The sequence below is a fragment of the Nyctereutes procyonoides genome, unplaced genomic scaffold, assembly GCF_905146905.1.
Source record: "Nyctereutes procyonoides isolate TBG_1078 unplaced genomic scaffold, NYPRO_anot_genome, whole genome shotgun sequence".
NCBI classification, from domain to species: domain Eukaryota; kingdom Metazoa; phylum Chordata; class Mammalia; order Carnivora; family Canidae; genus Nyctereutes; species Nyctereutes procyonoides.
Genome location: NW_026575040.1, coordinates 4,322,357 through 4,335,762, shown reverse-complemented (window position 1 = coordinate 4,335,762; position 13,406 = coordinate 4,322,357). Strand labels below are relative to the sequence as shown.

Here is a 13,406-nt window from a genome sequence, read left to right as displayed (position 1 = left end):
CATTTACAAAGTTAGAGCTCATACACCGAAACCTAGTTTTTCACTGGTTTCTATCAGTTACTGGACATTCCTTCAGAAAGTCTGTCCCCGAGGCAGACAAACCACAGCAGAGGGTTTCCGCATATTGCAGGCTGATCTGTTAACTGTGGTCAGCACAGGCCTTCCTCCTTCCTGCAACAGGCCTCTTCAAACAGAAGCCCTCCCTCTCCACAGGGAATGTGGGGGCGAGGGCAGGCCTTATTCTGGAGCAAGTGTCAAGGCTGGGAGAGCCCAAATTTCCTGTACTTTGAGTTCAGCTTTACTGAATCCATTCCTCGAAAAAACATTTTATATGTGGGTCCTTTCTATAAAAATCTATGAAAGCAGAAAAAGACATTTCCTATTTACTAAACCCCAGCACAAGGGTTACATTGGTCACAATGCCATGTTCCTTTAATCCATGGCCTTTGTCTTATCATTTATCCAGAGAAAACACACAATCATGGTCCACACAGCTTGAGGGCAACACTCCGACCCTGCTCTATCTTCAAAGACCCAAAGCCAGGACGCCTGCCCTGAGAACCCTTTCCTAACTCTGCCAACCCCAGCAGACTCAGTTGCTTCCTCCCCTGGGCCCTCTCAAGGGGGAGGCACACGATTCGGTAATCACCCGCAGGGCCTGCGCCTTCCGTCACCAGCTCCCCCTGCCTCGCCCCTGCACGTAGCATGGGAACAAATGGACGAGCAAAGAGTAAGCGAACGAGAGGACTGAGGACTTCCATGGCCTGTGACAACAGAGAATACAGGTAGGACTCCAAATCCAACATCTCCCCCACTGACAAGACTCCACAGGAGGGGAGAAATCCACATCAGTATCCTCCTGAGGGCAAGACCGGGGCCTGCCCCTCCCGGGGTGTAGCCTCTCAGAAGCACTGCCTAACTCACCCCAGGGGACAGAGACATGCAGCATTCAAAGTAATTGAATTTCCTCAGGGAAAAAGAGAGAGGCAAAATAAACAGGCCTCTGCAAAGCAGAAACATGGAGAGAAGCAGAGGGCTGCTCCCTGCTGTTCCCACAGGACACAGGACAACCAAGCAGTCCCAGAGGCGAAACGACTGGAACGCAGACCGGGCAAGCCTGGAGCCTCAACACCCCCGTTCTCAGAGCTCAGAAGGTGTTTCTCCGAGCCATCCCTTCTCTGTTTACCGTCCTGCCCTTTGGCCACTATGTCAGCAAAACCTGCATAGTGGCATGTGGGTCCCTGGCCCGAAATCTGAAAACAGGCTTCTTTGGGCAAGTCTGGTAGAGGAAAGGGAGGAAACGACTGGGGACAAATCCCCTCTGGGAATTTAGTCATCTAAATTTGTGAGAAGCTGGGGATGGATTTCTGTTAAGACAAATGACCCGATGTTTTCTGCCACCAGACTGAGTTCCCTCTAGAGGCCGGTGAAAATGTAACTTCACAGGAAGTTTAATGGGGGGCCCTGCTTTGTACTAACAAAATAAGGCACACAACAGAAAAACTAAAGTGTGGGGTTTATAAGCCCAAGGATGGAGACAGTCTCCTTTCAGGATAAGCTGTGCCGTCTTCTTCCCTCCACATGTGGCACAACTGTCACATTCAACAGGAAAATCTGGTTGAAGAGAGCAGTCTCTCCTCTTTCCCTGCGGTGACCAGGGAAAATGACAGAAACCAGGAACCAGAGAGGTCTCCGGGTCATGATGTGTGCACCTGCAGGGTGCAAGGGAAGGGAACCTGGGACTGGCAGCAGCAGCAGCACCTGCAAGGCACATCTTTAGCTCTTCTAGACCCTTCTGGTCAACAGTCCCATTCATGCCTTTCGTGAAGAAGCCCTCAGTACCTGTGAACCTTTACCACAATCTTCAGGCAGGAAGAGTTTCTGAGAAACTCAAAACTTGCATATGATTAAATGTGAACTGTCTACAGCAATCTTTTGTTCATGAAGTTCACAGCTTAGCCCTTCCTAACTTCCTGATTCCGATAAGCAGCCGAAAGATAACCAGACACAATTCCTTTCTTGAACATGGAGAAAGCCTAACTTTCGAGAAGCACTCTATTTCCTATCTTACAGTAATTACTCTAGGAGGTGAGGGTCTCTTGATCGACTTGGAAGCAGTTCACTGAGCCTATTAAGCAGTGTTTTAAGGGACCAATCAGTCTGTTTAGATATTTGAGTCTTTAACTTGAGTTAATAATGTGTTGAGTCAGAATTTCAAGAGTCTGGAGTTCTGAGCAAAGGAAAGAGACAACAGCAAATACACAGAATTAGATAAACAGTTAAAATATGTTTAGGTATTTAGGGTTCTCTAAGAATCAGATCTGTAGTCTACATAACACACAAAATCTTCTGGGAGGGACACCGGATGGGCCGGATTTGGATTGATGAACACCGTAACAGTATATAATGGGAAAGAATATAAGTGTTGTTAAATACAAACCCTTCCACTTACACACCCAAGGGAAAATAAAATGCTTCAAAGGAAGTTTGCCAGGGGCTTGGAATCAATCCCAAGCAGCTTGGAACAGTTGGCCAGAAAAGCCTGGAGCAGAATCTAGCACCATGCTGAACAGATGTTACATGCCCTTCTCTTTCCTTAGTAAGAAAGAAAAACTTTGTACATGTGTGTTTAATACATTTTCATTTTGATTCAAGATGCCAACTTTCCTACAGCCTGATATCTCCAGGGTTCAGATCAGTTCTGTCTGTAGATCTCAGAATTTTCTTCAATGCTCAAATTCTCTCTATTCTCAAGACAATGGCCAGCATCAGCTCAGCAGAACCAGGTCAGGAAACCTTCGGTCAGGCAAGAAAAGGTCCTGCCTATTTACAAAGATAAATTTCTAGCACAGTCACACCTCAGCTGGACAACACACAGTCCCCCGCCTAGTCTCATCCCACTACTTACTCATTTCTCTTACCTGCTTGATATTCCAAAATAAGGTGGAACTCATCCATTTCCTGCAACGACTCTGGTGGAACAAATACATTATCATCAAGAAGTTCATGCAGCTTTGGACCAACTGGGCCACAAAGAAGCACCTGGAGACAAGATACAGGAAATCTGTCAGGAGACCCATCATTTTCCCACAGAATCGACAGTAACTGAAAAGGTATGTCCAGGCCACTTCTATCCATTTCAACAAGAAACTAGAATTCAAATCTAATTCTGAAAGCTTTTGGTCTGGAGGTATGTCATAAAGGGGCTATTACCAGGGCTTGGGCCTCTGGAGAGAATGGCCACCAGAAATGAGGGGTTGACTAAAGACTCGAATCACACCTGTTAGATGCCTATGTAGCTGTGGAATCATACACTGCAAGTGACGGAATATTTGTCCCCCAACCCCCACATTCTTAGGTTGAAGCCTAATTGCCAATGTGACAGTATTTGGAGATAGAGCTTTTAGGAGGTAATTAAGGTCAGATGAGGTCATATGGGGGAGGAGGGTCCTAATCCAGTAGGATTGGTGGCCTCATAAGAAAAGGAAAAGGGAGAGCGAGATCCCTCTTTCCAACACACCCACTGAAGATAGGCCATGTGAGGACACACCCGAAGGTAACTGCAAGCTAGGAAAGAAGCCCTCACCAGAAACTGGACTCTGTTGGATCCCCAAAGTTGGACTTTCTAGCCTCAAAATTGTGCCCAAATAAATTTTTGTCGTTGAAGCCACCCAGCCGATGGCACTTTGTTGTTATGGCTAACCAAACAAAGACACCCCCCACCCCCATTTTCTTTTCATTACTCACTCATCCTATGTAGGCAAACAGATATGGGATGTTGTCTGCTCAGAACAGTCAGATGAAAACAATTCTGTCTGAATTTTACACGGTATAGAAAAGAGCCTCACGATCACAGTATGCTCCCTAATTTGTGGGATCAGGCTCCCCATTATATTCAGCTGTTATGCGAGCAGGAAAGTCTTCCATAGATAAGAATTAAAGAGCACCTCAATTCACCAAGTTGTGGGGAGGTACTCTCCAACTTTTCCCAAACCCTTTCTTCGACTCCAACCTGGGTCTCTCCTTGGCTGTTTCTTCTAGAAGTTATTTCACATCTGCTGCTGTTCCTCAGTTCCAAAAAGCTGCTGCTCCCGTCATGCAAGCTCTGGACCCTACTCACAGCCAAGCCAACATGCTCAAAACTACCAAACAATGGGTCTTAGACAGGGGTCACTAAGGAAAGTCCTCAGAGATGATCACCACCACTGTGGATTTAATATGCTCCTCCCAGAAGCTTCAAAAGGCATTTTACTTGCTAACTGCTTTTGTATAGCTACCACTTTACTTCTTTTCTCTAATTCCTGGCCAAACTTCACCCTCCAAGATGAGAGAACATGGGCCAAATTTACCACCTGCCCAAAACAACAACAACAAACAGACAAAATATATGAAACGATGGTTTTCAAAACATCTGGACATTTAGCAACAAAGGACAGTGATCCCTAACAGGAAAGAAACCAAACTCAGTAAGACCTACAAATGCCGCATCAAATTACCCTAAAAGAGTTTCCAGATATTACAAAAATCTGAAAGAGTTCATCAGCAGCAGACTTGCACGATAAGAAATGTTAAAGGAAATCCTTCAGGCAGAAGGAAACTGATGCCAGATGGAAATAAAAATCTAAACAGAGGAATGGGGGAGCACCAGAAATAGTAACTCTGGGTAACTACATATTTAAATCTCTCTACAAGATAATCAATTGTTTAAAGAACAATATTAACAACACAGAATGAGGTTTACAATAGACACAGAAGAAAATCATATGATAATAACAATATAAAGACCAGAGAAGAGAAATGGAAGCACCTATTCATTATAAAGTACTCAAATTATAAATGAGGTACGATCCCTGACAATAGATTATGATGGCTAAACACATACATGAGAACTCTTAAAACAACCACTAAAATAACAAAGAATTATAGCTAATAAGCCAGAGAAGATAATATGAAAGCACAGAAAAAAAATTCAAAAAGAGTGCAGAAAAAGAAAAAAAAGGAAGAGTTGGGACAAACAGAAAACAAAAAGCAAGATGTCAGACTTAATAGTTCATGGATGGGCTATCAAATAGCCCATTTTAAGAAATCACAGGATTATTAGAAAGCACTTTGAATTGAATGAAAATAAAACTACAATGTATCAGAATCTGAAATGGCTAAAGAAGTACTTAAGGGGAAATTTATATCACTAAACACCTATATCAGAGAACAAGAAAGTCTCAAATCAATGACCTCAAGTTCTACTTTAAGCTAGAAAAAGAAGAGCAAGTTAAACAACATAAAACAAAACTAATGAAATACAAAAGAAAAAAAAACAACAAAATATACAATGAAACCTAAAACTCATTATTTACTGAAAAGATCAGTAACGTTGATAAACCTCTAAGCAAACTGATTGAGAAAAAAAAAATCACAAAGGGAAGTTGCAGAATAGAAAAATCCTGAGCTCACCTCCTCCCACAGAGACACAGAGGCTTCAACTACATAGAGAGCATCCCTCTCTCAGAACAACCTGAGGATTTGGAGAACAACTCTTCCATGTCAAAGACACAAAGAAAAAGACTTACTGAGAAGGACAGAAGGGAGAGAGATACAATCTGGGAACCAAACCCCTGCACGCTGACCATACCTGTGATATTCTTCCTATTTATGGTCAGGTATCTTTTCAGACTACAATGGTATGATAAATGGAAATCCATTCCAAGAAAAAAAAGTGGAAACCAAACACATGGAGGCATAACAACATGCTACTAAACAACCAGAGGGCCAACAAAGAAATAAAAGAAGAAATTAAAAAAGAATACCTTGAGATAAAACAAACAAAAAACACAAAACCTTGAGATGAATGAAAATGGAAACATAGTATTTTAACATCTTTGGGACACAGCAAAAGCAGTTCTAAGAGGGAAGTTTATAATACGGCCTATGTCAAGAAACAAGAAAAACTCAATTTAACCTTGACCTAAAGGAACTAAAAAAAGGATAACAAACAAAACCCAAAGTTAGCAGAAAGGAAATGATACCAAAGATCAGAGCAGAAATAAATGAGAGAATAAAAGATCAGTGAAACTAAGGGTTAGTTCTCTGAAAAGACAAAAATAATATACTCTTAGCCAGAATTATCAAGAAAAAAAAAAGGTTCAAATAAAATCAGAAATGAAAAAGAGAAGGCACCACTGACACCACAGAAATACAAAGGATTATGAGACTACTAAGAAAAATTATGTGCCAAAAAACTAGAAGAAATGGACAAATTCCTAGAAACGATCTTCCAAGAGTGAAACAGGAAGAAACAGAAAGTCTAACACAACTGCACCAAAAACCGTAAGATATCTAGGAACAAATCTAACCAAAGAGGTAAAAGATCTGTACTCTGAAAACTACAGAACACCTATGAAAGAAATGGAAATGACACAGAAAAATGGAAAAACATTCCATGGTCATGAACGGGAAGAACCAAAATATTGTTACTCTTACAATGCCTATACTACCCAAAGCAGTCTACACATTTAATGAAATCTTTATCAAAATACCACCAGCATTTTTCACACAGCTAGAACAATCTAAATTTGTTTGGAACCATAAAAGATCCCGAATAGCCAAAACAACCTTGAAAAAGCAAAGTAAAGCTGGAAGCATCACAATTCTAGACTTCAAGGTATTTAACAAAGCTGTAGTGATCAAGACAATACGGTACTGACATAAAAACAGATATGTTTTTAGATCAATGGAAGAGAACAGAAAACCCAGAAATGGACCCACAATGTATGGTCAATTAATCTTCAACATAGCAGGAAAGAATACCCAATGGGAAAAAGACAGACTCTTGGTGTTGGGTAAACTGGACAGCAACATGCAAAAGAATGAAACTGGACTACTTTCTTACACCATACACAAAAATAAATTCAAGTGGATGAAAGACTTAATTGTGACGCCTGAAATCATAAAAATCCTAGAGGAGAACAAAGGCAGCAACCTCTTTGACATCGGCGTAGCAACTTCTTAGATATGTCTCCTGAGGCAAGGGAAACAAAAGCAAAAATGAACTATGGAGACTTCATCAAAATAAAAAGCTTCTACAGTGAAGGAAATAATCAACAGAGCTAAAATGCAACCTATAGAATGGGAGAAGATATTTACAAATGACATATCTGATAAAGTGTTAGTATCCAAAATCTATAAAGAACTCATCAAACTCAACACACAAAAAACAAATAATATGGTTCAGAAATGGGCAGAAGACATGAATATTTTCCAAAGAAGACATCCAGATAATTAACAGAAATGGGCAGCCCGGGTGGCTCAGTGGTTTAGCGCCGCCTTTAGCCCGGGGTGTGATCCTGGAGACCCGGGATCCAGTCCTGCATCGGGCTCCCTGCACGGAGCCTGTTCCTCCCCCTGCCTGTGTCTCTGCCTCTGTCTCCGTGTCTCCCATAAATAAATAAATAAAATCTTAAGGGCAGCCTGGGTGGCTCAGCAGTTTAGCGCTGCCTTTAGCCCAGGGCCGGATCCCAGAGACCCGGGATTGAGTCCCACATCGGGCTCCCTGCATGGAGCCTGCTTCTCCCTCTGCCTGTGTCTCTGCCTCTCTCTCTGTGTCTCTCATGAATAAATAAATAAATAAATCTTAAAAAAAATTAACAGACATATGAAAAGATGTTCAATATCATTCATCAGGGAAATACAACTTAAAACTACAATGAGCTATCACTTCACAACTGTCAGAATGGTTAGAATGAACAATGCCAGGATGCAAGAGAGAAGGGAATTCTCTTACACTGTTGGTGGGAATGCAAACTGATACAGCCACTCTGGAAAACAGTATGGAGGTTCTTCACAACGTTAAAAACAGAACTACCCTATGACCAAACAATTGCACTACTAGGAATTTACCCAAAGGATACAAAAATACTGATTTAAAGAGACACATGCACCCTGTTTATAGCAACATTATCAACAATATTTAAATTATGGAAAGAGCCCAAATGTCCATCAGCTGGTAAATGGACAAAGAAGTCGTGGGGGTTATATGTATCTATACACACAATGGAATATTACTCATCCATAAAAAAAAATGAAATCTTGCCATTTGCAACAATGTGAACGAAGCTAGAGTATATTATACTAAGTGACATATGTCAGAGAAAGACAAATACCATATGATTTCACTCATATGGGGAATTTAAGAAATGAAACAGATGAACATAGGGGTAAAAAAGAGAGGTAAATCATAAAACAGACTCTTAACTATAGAGAACAAACTGAGGTTTGCTTGGAGGGAGGTGAGCAGGGGGATGGACTAAATGGGGGATGGGTATTAGGAGGACACTTCTGAGGATTTTGTATGTAAATTTTGTTTTTGTTTTATTTATTCATGAAAGACACACACACAGAGAGAGAGAGAGAGAGAGAGAGAGATGCAGAGACACTGGCAGAGGGAGAAGCAGGCTCCATGCAGGGAACCCAACATAGGACTCGATCCTAGGTCTCCAGGATCACGCCCTGGGCCAAAGGCAGGCAGGCAAACCACTGAGCCACCCGGGCTGCCTGTAAATTTTGTATTTAAGTGACAAACTCACAGAATTCTACTACTGAAACTAATATTACACCATATGTTAACTAACCGGAATTGAAAAAGAAAACAGCTGAGAATCATGGATAAAACAAGATTAAAAAACAATAAAACTTCAAATGTGCATGTTCTGGCAAAATAGTTAGAAATCCTGACTCTGGAAAATAAGGCAAGAATCTAGACATTAGAAAAAAGAATCGTTCACCACAACCAAGTGGGATTTATTCCAGAGATGTAAGAATGGTTTAATTTCTGCAACCAATCAGAAGACAAAATTAATATAAAAACTTTCAACAAAGTAGGTACATTGGAAACACAACTCACCATAATAAAGGCCATCATATATGACAAACCCACAGCTATCATACTCAGTGGATCAGGAACAAAACAAGGATGCATCTCTTGCAACTTTTATTCTAGTACTGGAAGTCCTAGCCATAGCAATCAGAGAAGAAAAAGAAATAAAAGGCATGCAGACTGTAAAGGAAGAAGTAACACAGTCACTATTTGCAGATGATATATACTACATATAGAAAACCCCAAAGACTCCACCAAATAACTGTGGGATCTAATAAATGAATTCAGTAAAGTGGCAGTACACAAATACACAAAAATCTGTTGCATTTTTAAACAGTAACTTGCAGAAAAATTAAGGAAAAAAATCACACTTATAATTGAATCTAAAAGAATAAAATGTCTAGGAATCAATTTAACCAAGGAGGTGAAGAACCTATACTCTGAAAACTATAAGATATTGATGAAAGAAACCAAAGAAGACATGAATAAATGCAAAGATTAATATTGTTAAAATGCCCATACTACCCAAAGCAATCTACAGATTCAATTCAATCCCTATTTGCTATACCAATAACATGTTTTCACAGAACTTGAACAAATAATACTAAAATTAATATAGAACCAGAAAAGACCCGAATAGTTAAAAGCTGGAAAATCACACTCCCAGATTTCAGGCTATACTACACAATACTATAATAATCAAAACAGTATAGTACTGGCATAAAAAAGATCAATGGAACAAAATAGCCCAGAAATAAACCCATGATTACATGGTCAATTAATATATGACAAAGGAAGCAAGAATATAATACAATGGGGAGAAAACAGTTTCTTCAACAAATTAGTTGGGAAAACTGGACATTTACATGCAAAAGAATGGAACCGGGCCACTTTCTTACATCATATACAAAAGTAAACTCAAAATGGATGCTCAACATCACTAATCATCAGGGAAATGCAACACAAGTCAAAACCATAATGAGAGATCACCTCATACCTTTCAGAATAGCCAGTATCAAAAAGATAAGAAATATCAAGTGTTGACAAGCATATAAAGAGACTGATGTACACCACTGACAGGAATGTAAATTAGTACAGCCACTGTGGAAAACAGTACAGAACAGTTCCTCAAAAAGTTAAAAATAGAAATACCATATGATCCAGCATATCTACTTCTGAGTATTTACCCAAAGAAAATGAAACCACTAATTCTAAAAGATATATTTATGGGGTGCCTGGGTGGTTCAGTTGGTTAAGCATCCAACTCTTGATTTTAGCTCAGGTCCTTTTTTTTTTTTTTAAGGATTTATTTATTTATTTATTTATTTATCTATTTATTTATTTATTTATTTCAGGTCCTTTTTTAAAGGATTTATTTATTTATTTATTTATTTATTTATTTATTTATTTACTTATTTATTTATTTATTTATGAATGACACACAGAAAGAGAGACAAAGAAACAGGCAGGGGGAGAAGCAGGCTCCATGCAGGGAGCCCGATGTGGGACTAGATCCCAGGACTACAGAATCACACCCTGGGCCAAAGGCAGGTGTTCAACTGCTGAGCCACTTAGGTGTACCTTAGCTCAGGTCCTGATCTCAGGGACATGAGTTCAAGTCTGGAGTTGGGCTCCATGCTGGTCATGAAGTCTACTTAAAAAAAAAAAAAGGAGGAGGGGCAAGATGGTGGAAGAGCAGGGTCCCCCCCCCAAAAAAAAAGAAAAAAAAAAAGGTTTATGTACCCCTATGTTCACTGTAGCATTATTTACAATAGCCAAAAGATATGGAAGCAACCTAATAACCATTGATAGATGAATGGTTAAAGATTTGGGACGGACACACACACGATAAAATATTAGTCATAAAAAAGAATGATACCTTGCCATTTGCAACAACATGGACGGACCTACAGGACATTACGCTAGTGAACAAGTCAGAGGAACAAATACCACATGATTTTACTCCTATGTGGAAACTAAAAAAGCAAAACATATGAACAAACAAAAGTCCTAAATACAGAGAACAAACTCATGGTTGCCAGAAGGAAGGGTGTAGGGGATAGGTAAAATTGGTAAAGGGGATCAAAGGGTACAAACTTCCAGTTGAAGATAAGTCACAGGGATTGAAAACAGGAAATATAGTAGAAAATATTATCTTTGTATAGTGCCAGATGATTATACTTATCATGGCAATCATTCTGTAATGTATGTAAATGTCTAATCACTACCTTGTACGTCTGAAAGCAATATTGTTTGTCAACTGTCCTTCAATTAAAGAAAGAAAACCAAGATGAACTTCCCAGGAAAAAAACAACCCAAATTACTAATACCAATAGTGAGCGAGTTAACATCACTACAGAGTCTACCGATCTTAAAAAGGATAAGAAAATATTACAATTAATTGTATGCCAATAAATTCAACAACTTAGATGAAATGGACAAATTCCTTGAAAGATGAAACTATTAGAGCCTACTCAAAAAATACAAAATCTGAATTTCTCCAGATCTATTAAAGAAATCAAATTTGTTGTTAAAAACCTTCCCACATCAAAAACTACAGGCCTAGAGGGTTTCACTGGTGAATTCTACAAACATTTAAGAAAGGTATCATACCAATTCTACATAAACTCTTTTTAAAAAATACTGACATATTTCCCAACCTATTCTGTAAGGTCAGTATTACCCTGATACCAAAGCCAGGCAGATATACAAGAAAAATACAGACCAGCATCCCCCATGGAAACTGATGCAAATTTTTAAAGCAAAATTTTAGTAAACTGAATCCACCAACATATAAAAAGGAAAATACATCAAAACCAAGTGTGGTTTATCCTAAGGATACAAGGTTAGTTTAGCATTTGAAAACCAATGTAATTACAACATATCAAACTAAAAAGTGAAATCCCTTCATTTGACAAAACCCAACATCTATTCCTAATCTTGGCTAAATAACATAAAAACATTTTTTATAGGCACTCTTTCCCCCTGAAATTTAGTTTCTAGTCCACTAAATCTGCCTTTGCTATATTCACCAGGGTCGACTTCTGAGATACAATATAGCATGGCCATTAAAAATGTGGACTCTGAGCTCTACTCCTTACTAGGTATATGACCTTGAACAGTTCTAACTTCTCTCGTGCCTCATTTTTCCTATCTACAAAATGAGGATAATAATAGACTTCTCTTATAGGGCATTATAAGATTAAATACATTAACATATGCAAACCACTAAAAACAGTGCCTGACGTATAGTAAGAGCTATATAAGTGTTAACTATTATTTTTATTTATTTATTTATTTATTTGTTTGTTTGTTTATTTATTAAATAAGGTTTTGTTTGTTTGTTTTTTTTTTTATGATAGTCACATAGAGAGAGAGAGAGAGGCAGAGACACAGGCAGAGGGAGAAGCAGGCTCCATGCACCAGGAGCCCGACGTGGGATTCGATCCTGGTTCTCCAGGATCGCGCCCTGGGCCAAAGGCAGGCGCCAAACCGCTGCGCCACCCAGGGATCCCTATTTTTATTATTATGTTTGGAAAATATCTAGTCCTTAATCTCTGGCTGTTCTCAGATAATCACTCTGTCCGTGTAGAGAGAAGCATTTCAACAGATTAAACTAATAGAGCAGTATGGGGTGGCGAGGCCATGGCACAGCCGAAGTTTGAATCCTGGCTCAATCATTTCCTGGCTATGTGTCCTGGGGCACACTACTTAACCTCTCTGGACCTCTTTACTCATGTTTAAAAGGGTGATAATAGGGGCAGCCCCGGTGGCACAGTGGTTTAGTGCCGCCTGCAGCCCAGGGCGTGATTCCGGAGACCTGGGATTGAGTCCTACATCGGGCTCTCTGTGTGGTGCCTGCTTCTCCCTCTGCCTGTGTCTCTGCCTCTCTCTCTCTGTCTCTATGAATAAATAAATAAAATCTTTAAAAAATAAAATAAAATAAAGTAAAAGGGTGATAATACCTTACTTCTTCAGATTGTTGAAAGGATTGTGTAGATATATCCCTTTTCTTTCCTCAAATTCCTACAAAGGCCGGACTTATTTTACCAGGATGCCTTCCAATTGGGACTGGCTATAGGCCCAGCCTTTCAAGAAACCAATAGCAAATGCTGGCCTCTGAAGAGGTCAATATTGAAAGGTAAATCTTATATTCACCTAGGACTTCTAGGGTGTTGTCCTCTCAGAGGCCAGAATTACCTCTCAGGGTCATGAGAAATGGCCTTTTGGGGACCAGGATTCTGATGGCAAGAGCCTGGGCTCCAATGAGCTTCAAACTGATCTTCTTTTCTATTCATTAACCAGTGGTATTTCTGAAAGTCAGCCCTGAATTTCTAATCTCTACTTGGGAGTTAATTACCACCTATAAACACAGTGGCTGCAAAAAAAAAAAAAAAATCTCTATTTTCCACCCTAATATCTCATGAAAACTTTAATTCTTATTAAAATGCCAACATTCATACTTTAATATACTTTCTACACCTATGCACATCCATCTCTTGGATGTACAGTGTGGCTCCTTATGTGTTTTTTCCCT

The 13,406-nt window shown here is 39.6% G+C and overlaps 1 protein-coding gene across 2 annotated transcripts in view; it reads right to left on the bottom strand.

Moving 5' to 3' along the window:
• ADPGK (ADP dependent glucokinase) overlaps positions 1 to 13,406 on the bottom strand; it is a 32,255-nt gene that overhangs the window by 5,826 nt on the left and 13,023 nt on the right. For both annotated transcript variants that reach the window (XM_055320214.1, XM_055320215.1), the window contains exon 4: positions 2,922 to 3,042. In XM_055320214.1, coding sequence (XP_055176189.1) covers positions 2,922 to 3,042 — 121 coding nt within the window. The remainder of the gene's footprint in view (positions 1 to 2,921; positions 3,043 to 13,406) is intronic.